This window comes from Eurytemora carolleeae, unplaced genomic scaffold, assembly GCF_000591075.1.
Source record: "Eurytemora carolleeae unplaced genomic scaffold, Eaff_2.0 scaffold105, whole genome shotgun sequence".
Classification (NCBI taxonomy): Eukaryota; Metazoa; Arthropoda; class Copepoda; order Calanoida; family Temoridae; genus Eurytemora; species Eurytemora carolleeae.
Genome location: NW_019396058.1, coordinates 114,244 through 130,741, shown reverse-complemented (window position 1 = coordinate 130,741; position 16,498 = coordinate 114,244). Strand labels below are relative to the sequence as shown.

General features: G+C 32.7%; 1 protein-coding gene across 10 annotated transcripts; it reads right to left on the bottom strand.

Annotated features, from left to right (window-relative positions):
* Window positions 1-781: 781 nt before the first annotated feature.
* LOC111707917 (interferon-inducible double-stranded RNA-dependent protein kinase activator A homolog B) lies at window positions 782-11,898 on the bottom strand. Of its 10 annotated transcripts, none has more exons than XR_002766556.1 (16): window positions 11,507-11,898; window positions 9,654-9,685; window positions 9,219-9,281; window positions 8,300-8,365; window positions 8,112-8,198; window positions 7,703-7,773; window positions 7,492-7,579; window positions 6,820-6,937; window positions 6,122-6,243; window positions 5,682-5,783; window positions 4,889-4,968; window positions 3,981-4,169; window positions 3,239-3,305; window positions 2,787-2,965; window positions 2,428-2,483; window positions 782-2,285 (listed from the first exon to the last, which is right to left on the bottom strand). XR_002766556.1 is itself a non-coding variant. In XM_023481107.1 (14 exons), the coding sequence occupies exons 1-13, from the start codon at window positions 11,580-11,582 to the stop codon at window positions 3,248-3,250; spliced, it is 1,152 nt and encodes a 383-aa protein (XP_023336875.1). In that variant the 5' UTR covers window positions 11,583-11,898; the 3' UTR covers window positions 782-2,965; window positions 3,239-3,247. The 10 variants fall into 10 exon arrangements, 3 of the variants coding, with proteins under 3 accessions (XP_023336875.1, XP_023336914.1, XP_023336906.1); XR_002766557.1 differs by having other exon boundaries at window positions 2,435-2,483; XR_002766559.1 differs by having other exon boundaries at window positions 782-1,084; window positions 1,392-2,965.
* Between the last annotated feature and the right edge of the window lie 4,600 nt (window positions 11,899-16,498).

The window sequence follows — 16,498 nt, the reverse complement described above, 5'->3', positions numbered from 1 at the left end:
GTAAATATTACAAGGAGCTTCATAACTCCATTAAGAGGTGTTGTAGAGTAATCAAGAACTCCTTTTTCCCAGCCCCTACTACTGTATCCGTGCCCCTGCTCCTGTTCTCTAGGACCTGCGTTTGTCTTACAGCTCCTGCTCCTGTTTAAGGTCCTGCTTTTATCCCTACAGCTCCTGCTCCTGTTAAAATTCCTGCTTTTGTCCTATTAGGCAGGGAACTCCCGGACGCCATGAGCCTCAGCTATGCAGACACGCAAAAATGAGCATGCGCAATAAAACTTTGAACATTTCTTACGCAGAAAGGAAAATAATTAGAAAAAAATTTTAATTGAATTGAATTCATCTTTTATAATCTTAGATTTAAGCAATACCTTTGTTTGTAGTTCAAATTAAATAAAGAATATTTGTATCAATTATTTAAATCTTAATGGTTTTTTAAAAAAAGGTATTGTTTAAATCAAAGATTACAACAAAACAAACTAAATTTACTCCAGAAATATTTCTCCAAATATCTTCCTTTCTCCGTAAGACATGTTTAAAGTTTTATATACAACTTTATTTGTCATAATTAGGCACTATTTATGATAATTGATAAATACTTCTCATCTTTGAGAAACTTCTTATGCCACTTTGTTGAAAAATTTGTAAAAAATCTTTTATTCAAACTTAAAACACAAGCTTATAAAACATCCTGTATTACACAGACACATTTTGATATATTGCGCATGCTCATTTCTGCGTGTCTGCATGGCGGAGGCTCATGGCGTCCGGTGATTCTCTCCCTTGTCCTAAAGCGCCTACTCCTTTTCTCAAGGTCCTGTTTTGTCCTAAATCTCCCACTCCTCTTCTCAAGGTCCTGTTTTGTCCTAAATCTCCCACTCCTCTTCTCAAGGTCCTATTTTGTCCTACATCTCCCACTCCTGTTCTCAAGGTCATGTTTTGTCCTACAGCTCCTGCTCCTGTTCTAGTCCAGCTCCTTGTTTAATCTTTAGTTGAAGTATCCTCAGGCAGGCCTGGCTCAATATATGTGTTTATATCAGACGATATACTCACACAACAGTTGAATATACGCAGTCAGAAGGAACTCAATACAAACCAATCAAATAGTAAAATTTTCGTATACATTTTAAAGTTAATTACAGTAACTATATTTAATCGAGGGTTTAAGATCATCAGCACTTCCGAAAGAATTCTGTGTTGAAAACCTGTCAATCCTGATTTAAAAAATTTTCTTAACAGCGAGCATTTTCTAAATCTGGATTAAAACTCAGGATTAATCCGGGAGCTTAATAGCTTTATTTGTGCGGAAGTATTTAAATTCCTGACTGATTTCCGAATTAATGAGACTTAATTTGAATGGTTTGTTTTGAATTTCCCCCTCTCCAGTTAACCTAACTGATACACAGCACAAACAAACAAACATATACAGGACAGTTTACACAGTAGAATATGATAATAATATACCATTACACATCTTACATAGCTAACATTAACAGTTCATGTGTACAATACAAGTGATGTGGTTCATTAGAAACATGTACAGTTGTGTCATTGTTTTATAATAATACTTTGAACATTAAGCACTAAATAGCAAGCTGTGTAGCATGCATTAAGCACAAAAAGGACTAAAACCAGAGAGGAAATTATTCCCGGCCGATAGTTTAATTACGTAGATTTGAACAGCCTCTCCTTGACTTGAACCGGCGTACAAAAAAACGTGGTTAAACTCACTAGCTATCCATTAAATCTGGTCCGTGATCAATAAACTTAATAGCTATTGATTAAATCTGGTCCCTGATCAATAAACTTACTAGCTATTCATTAAATCTGGTCCCTGATCAATAAACTTACTAGCTATTTATTAAAGCTGGTCCCTGATCAATAAACTTACTAGCTATTCATTAAATCTGGTCCCTGATCAATAAACTTACTAGCTATTCATTAAATCTGGTCCCTGATCAATAAACTTACTAGCTATTCATTAAATCTGGTCCCCGATCAATAAACTTTATTCCCTTTTTGTCCTAGTCCTTTCAGCGTACAAATTAACATTTCAAGTTTTTCGCCTAACTTAAAAAACGTTGTCCTATTAATGATGCTAATTAACACAATGACTAAAGCAGAAAATGTGAATCTACAAATCAACATGAAGATTCTCAAGACTAGTTCTACATACGTTACAAAGCAGGGTATATAAGTTTACGAAATAAATAATAAAAGTTGGAAACCCTGTCAACAAATATTTTATGCATTGCAACTGTGCTTATTCAACTGTCAAGGCAGGCCTAAAAAATTCTCAATGAATCAACATTCTCATTGGTGCCATAATCATCCCGATAAACAGCAATGGATGCTTTAGGTCGGGAAGTTCTAATAAAATCTAATAAAAGGAAGAAAAAAGGAAAAAAGTGAGAATGCTGGTTTAACGAGAAACATGCATGTATTTTATATGGGGGTAGAGAGGATAAAGATTATTAACAATCCTATCAAATTATTAAATTATATGTAAAACTTATTGTAAAACGGACTGCTGAGATTTTCCTTAATTTTAATTGTTGCCATAAAACCATTTTATTCTTTGAATCAAAATGAGTTTATAATTTATCAATTCGCCTTAAAGTGAGTTGCATATAATACATCATTTTAAACGAATTTCAGAATATTTTTTGTTCATGATTTAAAAATCTGAATATAATAATGACTGTTCAGACCTTAATTAAACATCATTGAATTAATTCTCAAAATCACCGTCAATATGGAGAAAAATGTTAGTAATTGTTTTAAACCTTTATCCACAAAAAAATTTGAAGGTACAAAAGGGAACGATATCTAGCGAAGTATAAATAATGGGTCCAAAAATTATTTTTAAGATGAACCCCAAAATAAAATGTTTTAAATGGTTGTTCTTAATGTCCATTCAGATTCATTGAACTCTCAGTTCGCTGGTCATCGTTGCAAGGTGTACCTGAAGTAAGAAGACATGTCTATTGTCTAATCTAAAACAAAATTAATTTTTTTTGTTGAGCCAGATAAAAACAAACTCAATCAATTAATCAAGAAATATATTTTTTTATATAACGACACGATTTAGAATTTTCTTCTATTCTTATATATAACAACTTTTTTTAGATAAAAGCAATAGATTTTTACTATTGATTTTATTGAAAAGAATTTAGAGAGAAAAATAACAATATATGACAGAAAAAAAAGAAATTAATAAATAAAACATTATTTTTACCAATTATTTCTACTTCTTTCCCCTCTGAGACCTTTTCGTCATCATCTTCAGATAGTTAAGTGTAATTCTGAAGATAGATTATAATAAGTAAAAGTCTTTAAATAAAAAAGACTATTTTACCATCGCATGTTTTAGTTTAAAAGGAAGACGAAGAAAATGAAAGACATAAACCAGACAAGAATTTGTATATATATATATTTGGCTGTTGTTGGTGTTTATAGTTTGATAGTTTGTATCCAATTAACGTCATGACGCCTGAGCTAAAAACTTAAGAATTGGATACCCTTAACACAGATCGTTTAATCTGAATATCCACAGTGGACTATTTTTATTTCTACTTAATCCGTTAATTTCCCCTCTTTTTGGATTGCCCTACAGAGTACAGAATTCCGACCAATGAGAGTTCTCTCATTAAATGGCGCACACAATTTAAATTTCCCGGCATATGAGCAATATAATCTTAGGATTAACCAAAAGAGGAGATCAAGCGTTGAGCTCGATTTCCACAATTCTAAAGTTTTCCGCTCAGAACCAATAAGATTCAAATTATTTTTTTTGTGTGCTAAATCACATGACCTCAGAAAGGTTGAAATTTGAATAAGAAAAAAAGTAAAAATTTTGATTTAAATTTTTTTGAAAATCCACTAATATGAACACAGTATAATTCGCGATTTTTTGTTATTAAAAAAAATTTACAGAAAAATGTCACAAACCCCTATATTAAATATATTACTATTATTACCTAGCAGCTTCATTCTGCGCCTTGTCATAATCCTTGCCAGCGGCGTAGCAAACTGCAATCGGTAGTGTCGAGATCTGAACTAAACATTGATGTTCACCATCATCATTTTTCTCCTCAACCTCGACATAGGTCACTTCAAACTTCTGCTCCTTGCTCACATCCTCCAACATAGTCTTGTAGTTCACACTCCTGAAATAAATAAATGTTTATTTGCTGAAGTTCTCGGTGTTGTCAGTTGTTAGGATCCGGATCCGGATCCAGACCCAAGCGTGATATATCAAAAATTGAAGAAAAAAAACTTTTTGCTCTCAAACTCAAAATCTGAACTGTTGAAAATAGAGAAATAATTAAAAATCTCTGAAAAAAACAGTAAAATTTAAAGAAACCTAGATCAGGAAACATTCATTTTTTAACCAAAAGAGGAGATCAAAATCCACATCAAAATGAAATGGATCCTAAGCACTGCCCGTGGTGTTTTTTAAGAATCATCCAATACTAGGGGGAAAACGACCTCCTGGGACCAAAGTTCTAAACTATTTATCTGGATCTGGCTCTTTGCATCCGGAACCAGATCCGCAACAATATGTGAATCCAGGGATCCGGATACAATATGAATAAAAGAAATAGAACATTTTTACGTTCTCCTTTACGTTAATTTTAAAGAAATATTCATGACCTGGATTCGAATCCATTTTTATATGGCGGATCCTAACAGTGCTTAGAATCCGGATCCGCAAGGAAAAAAGGATCCTAAACACTACAGGAGGTAAATGCAACGTATTTCACTTTTGTTACATCCCGCGACTGCGAGTGTTACAGTTTTAGGAAACAAGCAAGCACCAATACATGCATAGTTCGCTTCCCCGTTATTTAAAAACTGTTGTCGAATCCAGCGGATGTAAACTGACCTATTACTGAGTGATGTTACGTGGAGTTTAGCCAAAAACTTCCCGTTCGCATTTTGTAAGTTTTTATAGAACGCAGCAACCTAGAACAGACATCATTTTTATATTTCTAGATATTAAAAGTTTTCAACCAATGGTTCTTTCAATACAATTTTTTTATTTCTCGAGAATAGAGATACGTCGTAGTTGATAAAAGAGATAATGAGTGGTACGTATTTGAAAATAATGGAGTTTCAAAAACAACTTCTAAATATCACGTTTTTATGCATTTACTGTTAATTATTTAATTTAAAAAATAAACTAATCCTAAATGGTTAATAATAGTTAAAAGAAAACAGTGTGTATGTAAAAGCTCGCCGTATCAAATGTGATTTATTTCTTAGTTATAAAAATATTTATCAGAATCTTGGTTAAAATCCAAATATATAAATACTTATTGTTATTTTGGTTGTAAATATGAAAATAAGTTAATTTTTGTTTATAGCAACAGGATGTCAGAAGTATCATAAGACCTTTAAAAACCCACGTGTATCAAACTAGTCCCTTTTTGAAAATTCCCCCCCCCCCCCCCCCACACAAAAAATATATGTATTCATACATATAAACTTTTATAAAAATTTTTACAAAACAAGTGCTTACTAAATAAATAATAAAAATTCGCCAATTTACGAAGAAAAAAAAATAAGGCAGAAATGAGTTAATATTTTCTTAAATTTCGTAAATCATAATATACGTCACACTTTCGCAACCAGCAAACGCAGATAAATTGGTTTTTATCCAAACGGTCTACGATTACCTTCTCACTAGCATCTGGAGTTAGAAGATCAATCTTCATATTAGAGATCTTAGTTATCATCTCTTCATCCTCAGCACTCAACACATCTACTACACCTCCAACCTGAACAATTAATCAAATCAGATCCTTGTTGGAACACTCGATTCCAACGAGCCAATCCTGAAACTATTTATAAAAGGTTTTTGGTAAAAAAAAATTAAATTTTGGAGGAAAAAGTATTAAAACGAATGGAAAAACTTGCCTTTTGTTGTATACAGTTTTCAGGTTTTCCTCACAATTCATGAAAAATCACGCCACCNCCCCCAACGGAATTTTAATCCTTAAAATTATTCACCCCTGTCCCCTACATTAAGAATTGAACAAGGACGGCCATAAAGCAACAAAATCAAGAGAGGAAAAATGAATGAAATTAAATAACTTTTTATTCACGGTTTTTTAACCTGTTCTGTTCTATTTTGTCCCAGAGATTTCAATTTGTCTATCATTTTTTGAGCCGCCTCACGCTTTGCATCTTTCTTAGACCCTCCAGCACCATTCTCCTGCATCTTACCGACCGTGCACGCTAAACACAAGACTTTACAGAGAGTGCACGTACACAGAAAAACCATGAAATAACAAAAGTTAGGAAATCAAAGAGGGGTTTAAAGAATAAAAAGTCTAATCATGTGGAGGAAGAACGTTGAAAAAAATGGATTAATTCTAGACTTTTCTTTAAAAAATGAGTTTGGCTAAAAATTCTAAAAAACAGACACTGTTTAATGCAGCAATGAAAAATTAAGAAAAAAATGTAATTTTTTTTTTTTAAATATCGTCGGGCTGTTGCTACTGATGATCATATACAATATACATAATTGTTTCGGAAAAGGAAACGTTTCAACTAAACTTCTGTTTTGTAAATTCTAATCAAAATGGCGATGAAGCACAAGGAATTGAATTTTTGGTAAACATTCAAATTTTCTAATCCCAATATCTTTAAAACCTGATTTCGTAAACCTTTTCATATTTAAAACTCTAATATTTGATCTGACAGAATTCACAGTTTAAAATATCAAGTGTCTATGACATTTGGTTGCAGAGATATAGGGATAAAAAATCGGAGTTTGTTGCGAAAACTCAATTAATTTTAATCTGAACTTACTAATAGAAAAATTCCTCTGATGAGGTTGTCCGTCTACTGTTCCGTCGGAGTAGGTCGGCATAGGGAACCCTTGCTTTACACACAACTCCTGCAGTCCTCCTACAGTGTTACCAGGGGCCTTAACATAAATTATAATAATAAAAGAAAGGAACCGAAACCCAAATAGTACTCATGCGATAAAAAAAACTATCTCTAATGTAAATGATCGTTTGCTCATATGTCCTATGTACTCAATACCTCATGTGCTCTATACTCGTTTAGATCTTCAACAGAAGGAAGAGGTTGCTGTTCATATTTACCTGGGAAAAGTTTGGATCCTAAACAGGAGGAAGGGGTTGCTGTTCATATTTACCTGGGAGAAGTTTGGATCCTGAACAGGAGGAAGGGGTTGCTGTTCATGTTTACCTGGGAAAAGTTTGGATCCTGAACAGGAGGAAGGGGTTGCTGCTCATATTTTTTCTTAGGAGAAGTTTGGATCCTGAACAGGAGGAAGGGGTTGCTGTTCATATTTACCTGGGAAAAGTTTGGATCCTGAACAGGAGGAAGGGGTTGCTGTTCATATTTACCTTGGAGAAGTTTAGATCCTGAACAGGAGGAAGGAGTTGCTGTTCATGTTTACCTGGGAGAAGTTTGGATCCTGAACAGGAGGAAGGGGTTGCTGTTCATGTTTACCTGGGAGAAGTTTGGATCCTGAACAGGAGGAAGGGGTTGCTGACCGTCCTGAGCAGGAACCCGTCCGTCCAGTTTATCCAGCATAGCCCTGGAGATTAATTTTGTAAAATTAAATTATTTTTCTAAAGAAATGGTTTAAAGAGATCTTTCATGTTAGAGAAACTAAATAAAAATACTTAATTTATGTTTTTATTATGCTTCACACTTTAACCTGGCAGCTGAATGTTTTGCTTGCTTCTTGCTGCTCCCAGCCCCAGTAGCAGTCAGCTCTCCAAGGATAACCTAAACACAAGCTTGGATTGCAGCTATAATAGATTAACCAAGAAGAAGGTTGGATGAATACCTAAAAGGAGATGGTTTAACGAATGAAGGATGAATACCTGAAAGGAGAAGGTTAAACGAATAAAGTATGAATACGTGAAAGGAGAAGGTTGAACGAATGAAGGATGAAAGAATACGATAAAGAAGAAAATGGGATGAAAAACTGAAAGGAGAGGTTGGATGAATAAATGATGAGTGCCTAAAAGGTGAAGGTTGGATGAATAAATGATGAATACCCGTAAGAAAAAGTTTGGATGAATGAAGGATGAATACCAAGAAGGAGAAGGTTGGATGAATACCTGGAAGGAGAATGTTGGTGCATGACTAGCTCCAGCAGCTTGGACTACTCTGTATACAGGTGTGATTCCTCGGGACTGAAATCTTTCCTAAATATAAGAATATAATATCAACATTTAAAGCTGCGTGTTATTTATTAAATCAGGATTATTTTCAATTGCATGCAAATCAGATCTTGTTTCCAAAATACCTGCAAAGCTCCAACAGGGTTTGTTTCGTAGTTACTCATGTTGGCTGGGTTGCGTTCTCTCCGCCCCTAAACAAGGATTGGTTTTAGACGGAGAAGGATTCACTATGTACCAAATAGTTCAGAAACCTTTCCGGCCGACTGAGTTCTCAGAACCTGACAGTATCCTTTCAGGTTCAACCATATTAAGAGGAAAACGTAAAAATAATGTTTTTCATACATGTTGTTTCCCCTGAGAACCTTGTATTACTTTAAATACAGTCTGAGAACCACTCACTAGTATTGCATAATTGCTGGATTGATTGCTTAGATGTATGAGTATTGAGTAGATAAGTCATAATCGACTATTCTCTTAAATAATAATATTTATTAAGGCAATCCAAAACCCTAAACTGTTCTGTTATCTACTCTAAACTCAACTCATTTATCTGACCTTTATTTTAAACTTATCTAATTGTACGCCGTTCTGTTCTTTAGTCTTACTTGTTCTCCAAACTGATCTGTTAAAGCTAACCTGTTCTCTAAAACCTGGTTGTACGCTTTTCTGTTCTCTAAACTAACCTTGTTGTACGCTATCCTGTTCTCTAAACTAACCTTGTTGTACACCGTCCTGTTATCAAGACTAACCTTTTTGTCTTTTTTTCTAAACTAACCTCGAGTTTCACCGTCCTGTTCTCTGTTGTACGCTTTCCTGTTCTCTAAACTAACCTTGTTGTACACCGTCCTGTTATCAAGACTAACCTTTTTGTCTTTTTTCTAAACTAACCTCGAGTTTCACCGTCCTGTTCTCTACACTAACCTTGTTGTACGCTATCCTGTTCTCTAAACTAACCTTGTTGTACACCGTCCTGTTATCAAGACTAACCTTTTTGTCTTTTTCTAAACTAACCTCGAGTTTCACCGTCCTGTTCTCTACACTAACCTTGTTGTACGCTGTCCTGTTCTGGTATCCGAGAGGCAGAGAATGCGCCACTGTTCTGAAGTTCTGAATAATTTCATATTATTGATCAGAGATCGTAAAAGTTTCTTTATCTTTCAAAGAAATATCATGGCACAACTTAGGTCATTTCTCACTAAAAGACTTTTTATACGAATCCTCTTGGAACAATATTTATTGTTAAGGTCTTTTGTTTTATGACTTTTGACATGTAAATAAAGTATTTTTAACTTTATTTCTTAGTATTTTATTCTATATCAAAAGGTTCCCAATGCAGTTTTGGAAAGTTTTACTATTACAGATTGATTGTCATTTTAACATCAAATAATTAAAAAAAGGTTTATTTTGTACAAATCTCAAAAAACTTATTTTAAATTTGACCAATTATGAATAAAGTATACATCTCAGAGAACAAGATACCTGATGCGACTGCTGAATATGTCCCGAATGCCCTGAAAAAAACGCGATTATTTAAGTTCTGTTTAATTTACTGATTATATCTTTTAACTTGTGCTAACAGATTTAACATTTGTGTTATAAGAGAAAATCATGGAATTATGTATTAAACCTTTATTGTTCAATGTAAAATGTTGCTTTTATAGTTAAACCTTGTCCTTAAAAATGCTAAATTAAAAGCAAAAAATGTTGTTGGTTTAAAACAAATTGTTTGTGATTTGTACAATGTGACATTTTGTGGTAATAAGAAATTTGTATTTGATGAGAGATTTAATTTTGCATTCTAGCAATGTGTTGTATGAAGGTTGAGAGTGTAATTTTATAATCATGTACTATGTGTGGTCTAAAAACTTGTGAAGAGGAATTCAATAATTATACTTTACGTGTGGTATCAAAACTGTGATGTGGAACTTTATGATTATACCTTGTGTGTGTGGTATGAAACCTGTAATGAGGTATTTTAGGAACATACCTTCTTTGGTATGAAACCTGTAATGAGGTATTTTATGAACATACCTTGTGTGTGGTATGAAACTTGTAATGTGGTATTATATGAACATACCGTGTGAAGTATGAAACCTGTAATGTGATATTATATGTACATACCGTGTGAAGTATGAAACCTGTAATGTGGTATTATATGAATATACCTTGCAATGGTGTGTGTGGTATGAAACCTATGTGGTGTTATATAAAAATATCTTGTGTGTGGTATGAAACATGTAATTAGTTATTCGATGATTATACCTTGCGTGTGGTATGAAACCTTTTGTGTGGTAATACAAGATTTTACCATGTGTGTGGTATGAAACCTGTAGTGTGGTATTACAAGATTATACCTGTATTGTGGTATTATATGAATATACCTTGGTGTGGCATGAAACCAGTAATGTGGTATTATGTGAATTTACCTTATGTGTGGTATGAAACCTGTAACATGGTAATATATGAATATACCTTGATGTGGTATGAAACCAGTTGTGGTATTCCATGATTATACCTTGTGTGTGGCATACAACCAGTAATGTGGTATTATATTAAAAAACCTTGTATGTGGTATGAAACCTGTAAATTGGAATTCCATGATTATACCTTGTGTGTGTTGTATGAAACCTGAAATGTGGTATTTCATGAATATACCTTGTGTGTGATATGAAACCTATAATGTTGTACTCCATGACAATAACTTGTGTGTTGTATGAAACCTATAATGTTGTACTCCATGACAATACCTTGCGTGCGATATGAAACCTATTATGTTGTACTCCATGACAATACCTTGTGTGTTGTATGAAACCTATAATGTTGTACTCCATGACAATACCTTGTGTGTGGTATGAAACCTATAATGTGGTATTATATGAATATACCTTGTGTGTGATATGAAACCTGTAATGTTGTATTCCATGAATATACCTTGTGTGTGGTATGAAACATGTAATGTGGTATTATATGAATATACCTAGTATGTGGTATAAAACCTATGTGGCGTTATAAGAATACACCAAGTATGTGGTATGGAACCTGTTATGTGGCATTATATGATTATACCTAGTATGTAGCATGAAACCTGTACTGCGGCCTTGTATGAATATGCCTTTTGTGTGGTATGAGACCTGTTATGCGGTAATATATGAATATACCTTCGTGTGGTTTGTCACCTGTACTGTGGTATTATGTGAATATACCTAGTTTGCGGTATCAAGGTTGTAGATTTCTTTAATCATACAAATGTGTGGTGTAAAAGCTTAAGTGTCGAGTTCCATAATTAAAGCGGAGTGGTTTGAAACCTGTAATGTGGTGTTCCATGAAAATACCTTGTGTGTGGTATGTAGAATGTGGTAGAGGTCCCAAAACGAAGCTAGACTGTGGCTGTGATTGCTGAATGTTCATCAGTATCTGTCCATGAAGCGGGAAACACGTCAAATTACAGACGCGCCGACCACACACTTCAAAAAAGGACCTAAGGCCTCAAAAAATGATCAACAACCTGATCTGAAAAAAAAAACAATCTCAATTCGTGATCTGTGATCAGGAGGAGTGGTGGGAGCACAAAATCTGTTCTGAGTTATGTTTATTTAGAATATAATTTAATGGCCAGGTACATAAAAAAGGAGAGATAACAATATAGATAGATATATCACAATAATACGATTGTTTCATACACAAAATAATGTCTAATTCGTCAATATCGTCGCCGGCCCTGTTTTCTCATCCTGAAGAGCAAACATCAAAAGCGGCCTTTCTACCCTAACTACCTGGCTTTCGTCAGCTGTAAGTGTACGTTGATAAAAGACGACATTTTTATTTAATGCCTCATCATCAGACCGACGTTTATCGCTCGAGGATTAATCTACTGAACAAAAATTTGTTTGAGTGATTTAAACTAATTCGTCCAGTGTGATGGATAAGGTCAAAAATGAAATTATCACATATTTAATAGATAAAACTTAGTGAGATTTAAATGTCAAAAAATAAAGAATAGAAATACCATGGGGACGTGTCACACTTTATGATCTGGATTTAATGCACTTCTTTTCAAACTGCAGAGAGGGATATTTTTTTAGTTTATAAGTTTGATACAAATCTAAAAATACGTGCATTTTCATAAAGTTTTTAGGTTTTTATTTTATAAATTTTTACCAGTTTTTCGGATTTTCTTTATACTTAAAAATGTGGGTTTTTAAAGTTTATATAAGCTTTTGATGCCGACTAATTTTTTTAATTGTAAATATATTCACGAAACCTCAACTGCACAAAAATGTATCTTTAATTTAGAATTAAAAAATATTTTATGATTTTTCAAGAGAATTGTTATGTAAGAAATTTAATGCAAATATTTTGGTAAATACAATGTTACAAAATTGAAAATTTCTTTCATTTTGTAGTAAATTGATGTTTTCATTTAGAATCAATGTCAGTAAATTCTCGATTCTTTGATAAATAGAAGTTATACTTTGACAGTCCTAGAACAGGTATTTAATGGTAAGTGTATTAAGTATAACAGATAGTGAACACATAATTGTTGAAGATACAGACAAAATGCATATATGAATGTTGATTTAGATGGATAAACTGTAGGAATGATGATGGTACGAATTGTTGTAGAAGAATAATGGATTGGATTGGATTGAAAATAATTGATATCTGCAGTGAATGGATTTATGAAATTTGTGGAATTGTTGTATAAACATGAAAGAACAATGTGCATGCAAAGTTAAAGTCATCTTTTTAACATTTTGGTTTTAGACCTTGATATGCCTTAAAAATACGCATTTTTACGTATAGGTAAAACTATAAATTCCAAAAATTAAAAAATGTTAGGATTTTTTCAAAACCTAAATTTACGTTAAGGAAAAACCTAAAAATTTATGATTCATTGGATTTTTTGTAGGTTTTTTTTACGTTTGTCATATAAGTATTTTTACGGATATAAAATAAGTATTTTTACAACGGAGATGGTTACGAAAATACGTATGTCATAAAAATACGTATTTTTACGAAGGAAATGGTTACGAAAATATGTATGTTATACCGAATGTGTATGGAAAATACGTAATTTTACGTATTCCAAACCTAAAATTATGTATATATACGAATGTCATACGAATTTATAGGGTTTTCGGTTAGTAAGGGATTGTCTGACTCTGAGATAATCTGTTATCAGATAATTTTCAGGCAAACTCTCAATATCCTTATTCAAGGGCGAATAAGGATTAAAGGTTATCCACATGAGGAATGATCGACTTATAAATACGATTTTATATATGTATAACTCAGTTTACTCAGAAGTCTTTATATCTTACATTAATTTTCCCTGAAGCTCATTAAATGTGATTCTTTTTTTTTCGAAATCTATTTCAAGACTGTATTAAAGGTATAACAAGGTATCAAGGGCGAATAAGGATTAAAGGTTATCCACATGAGGAATGATCGACTTATAAATACGATTTTATATATGTATAACTCAGTTTACTCAGAAGTCTTTATATCTTACATTAATTTTCCCTGAAGCTCATTAAATGTGATTCTTTTTTTTTCGAAATCTATTTCAAGACTGTATTAAAGGTATAACAAGGTATCAAGGGCGAATAAGGATTAAAGGTTATCCACATGAGGAATGATCGACTTATAAATACGATTTTATATATGTATAACTCAGTTTACTCAGAAGTCTTTATATCTTACATTAATTTTCCCTGAAGCTCATTAAATGTGATTCTTTTTTTTTCGAAATCTATTTCAAGACTGTATTAAAGGTATAACAATACAAATTTAACCTCCAAGTTGTTGTATCTAAAGAGTTTAAGGTCGTCATTTAATTTCTCATTCTTTATGACTTACACAACTTAGAAGTTACGCTCAGTCTTTTTTCTTAAACCTTTAAAACTTGTTTCTTCTCTTTTAAAATCATTAATTTATATCATTTTAACTTTTTATGCAAGGTTAAAAACAAAATTATGTCTTCAGATAATTTTCAATTATCATTTCTAGGTCGCCATTTAAGTCTTACCCTTTGTGGGTTAACCTGCATATCCACAATTACAAAGCTGTATATACTATTTTTTATCAATTAGGACAATTATGATGCTTTCACATGTAATTTGTGATGCTTTGTGTAACCTAACATAACCCAAGCTGTAAAACCAATGAGGAAATGTTTGTGGAGTTAAATCCATCTGAAAAGCACAGGGAAAAACAATGCTTCCTAATTCTTAGCTCATGAAGTCATAATTTGACTGGGAAGTTAATATTTTCTTTAAAAAAAGTGATTAAGGCATCAAATTTGATTGCTCCTTGCTTATGATGCTTTCAAATGTGGATTATGATGCTTTCAAATTACACTTTGGATGCTTTACTACACGGTCAAAGCATCAGAAGTGTTGAAATTGAAAGACTCGATAAAGCTCCTTTAGTTCTAAACATGAGAGAACATTTTTAATCAAAACTAACTTAAACCCATAACCCAGGTCCGTAGCTAGGAATTTAGTTTAGAAATGAAGAAAGTAAAAAAGATGGTTGACCAGAAAAGTTTCGCAAAGGTAAAAAATTGTTTTTAAACAAATTACTTTTTCACATAAAAAATTACCCAATTTCTTAAATCGAAAAGAAATTACCATCAACACAAAATATTGCTAACAAAATTTAGTTTTCTTTCCTACTTTTTCCTTTTTTCGTTTTTCGTTTTTTCACTTTTGGTTTCCTTCTTTTCCTTCTTTCATACTCTTCTCTTTTGTCTCGGTTACTGTGCCTCACCCCTTCTCCGGGTAAAAGGGGGGGGGGCTAGGTGTCCCTGGGCGTGCCCCCTTTTCTATGGGCCTGCTGCAGACCTATGTTTTGATATACAAGATGAAAAGGGTTGTTGGCGCGGCTAGTCAGGGGATGGGAGATCTTTTTTGCTTATCTCTGAAATTACTCTCCCTAGAATTTCCTTACCTATATACGCAATTAAATTCATAATCATTACAATATGTTTTTCTAAGATATGTATTTTTGAAGGTAAAAAAATGAAGGCACTTCTTAAATCATTCATTTTCCATGTATTTTTTTATATATAAAAATAGAGATGTATGAATTGTCGTGTCATCTTCCCAATTGGTCTGGCTCTGCAATAATAAACGCAGTTACATCGTGTCAAATCCAGGTGCACAAAGTCTGCAGTGCGCAGGATGAATTAAATTCTCAATTCTGCGGATGAACCCTTTTGATGACGCCATCACTTGCAAGCTGGCACATTTATTTGATATCCATGCAAATATGATTTTTTACAAGAAAATCTGATGTGAACAAATTAATTTAAAGGCATGGTTCTCCTAAAGTTTTTATAAGTAATAAGTAAATTATGAATAAACGTATTTGCGCAGTATAATGAATTTCCGTTAAAGTGGGATTGTCGTCATAATTTTAATGTGAATATCCATTAAACGAGAGGCATGACTGATTCACAACTGTTTTTATTTTCAATAACAAAAACTTTAATACCTAATATAAACATAAATATCATAAATATAAATATCAATATATTGTACCCATGTAGGACTATACCATTCAGTTTATAATTCCTTTTATGATCATAAAGTTTTTAAAATTAATGAAATTGAGTTATTGCCACAATTCAAAAACTCAAAATTTCTAATCTCTATTTTCTTGCAGTTATAGATGATGTGAACCTTTGATATTTCTTTTCGATATTTCGGGTTGTTTAGCGTTAAATTTTTATTATTTATCGGGGCTAAAAGCGGTAAATTCAAAGATTAAAAATGTACAAATCACTCATTTTATCGATGTGACTCCCATTTTTATCTAAAACAAACTGTATGTTGACAAAGAATGAAAGCCAGAAAATGCTTATCAAATTCTCTTTGTAACTTTATTCAGGCAGCCATGTCCTTGAGAATACTCAGAAAGTTTTCAAAGCCAAACATTTGCTTTTTTGTGGTTGGAAGACCTTATTCAGTAAGGAGTTGAAACTATCTTTTTCAGCATTTCAAGTCGTCAAAACATACAACCTTTAATGCAATTATCGTTTTTATGCATTAAATATGACAAATGAAGCTTAAGAAGTTTAGAGTTTCTCCAGCACTAGTTTATTTAGTAATTTGGATACAAACCTTGATATCTTTTCAATGAGATGTTTTTGTCATTTTATTTCCATCAATTAGTCTTATAGGATCCTGTTCTTAACATTTATTAAGTTTTGGCCAATCTTTTAGCTTATTTTGTTGATTAATTTTAAGTTTTACCATCTTGTGTGGTTTGGTTAGAAACACCCTTTATTTATCAAAAATACCAACGTGCCAACACATAAT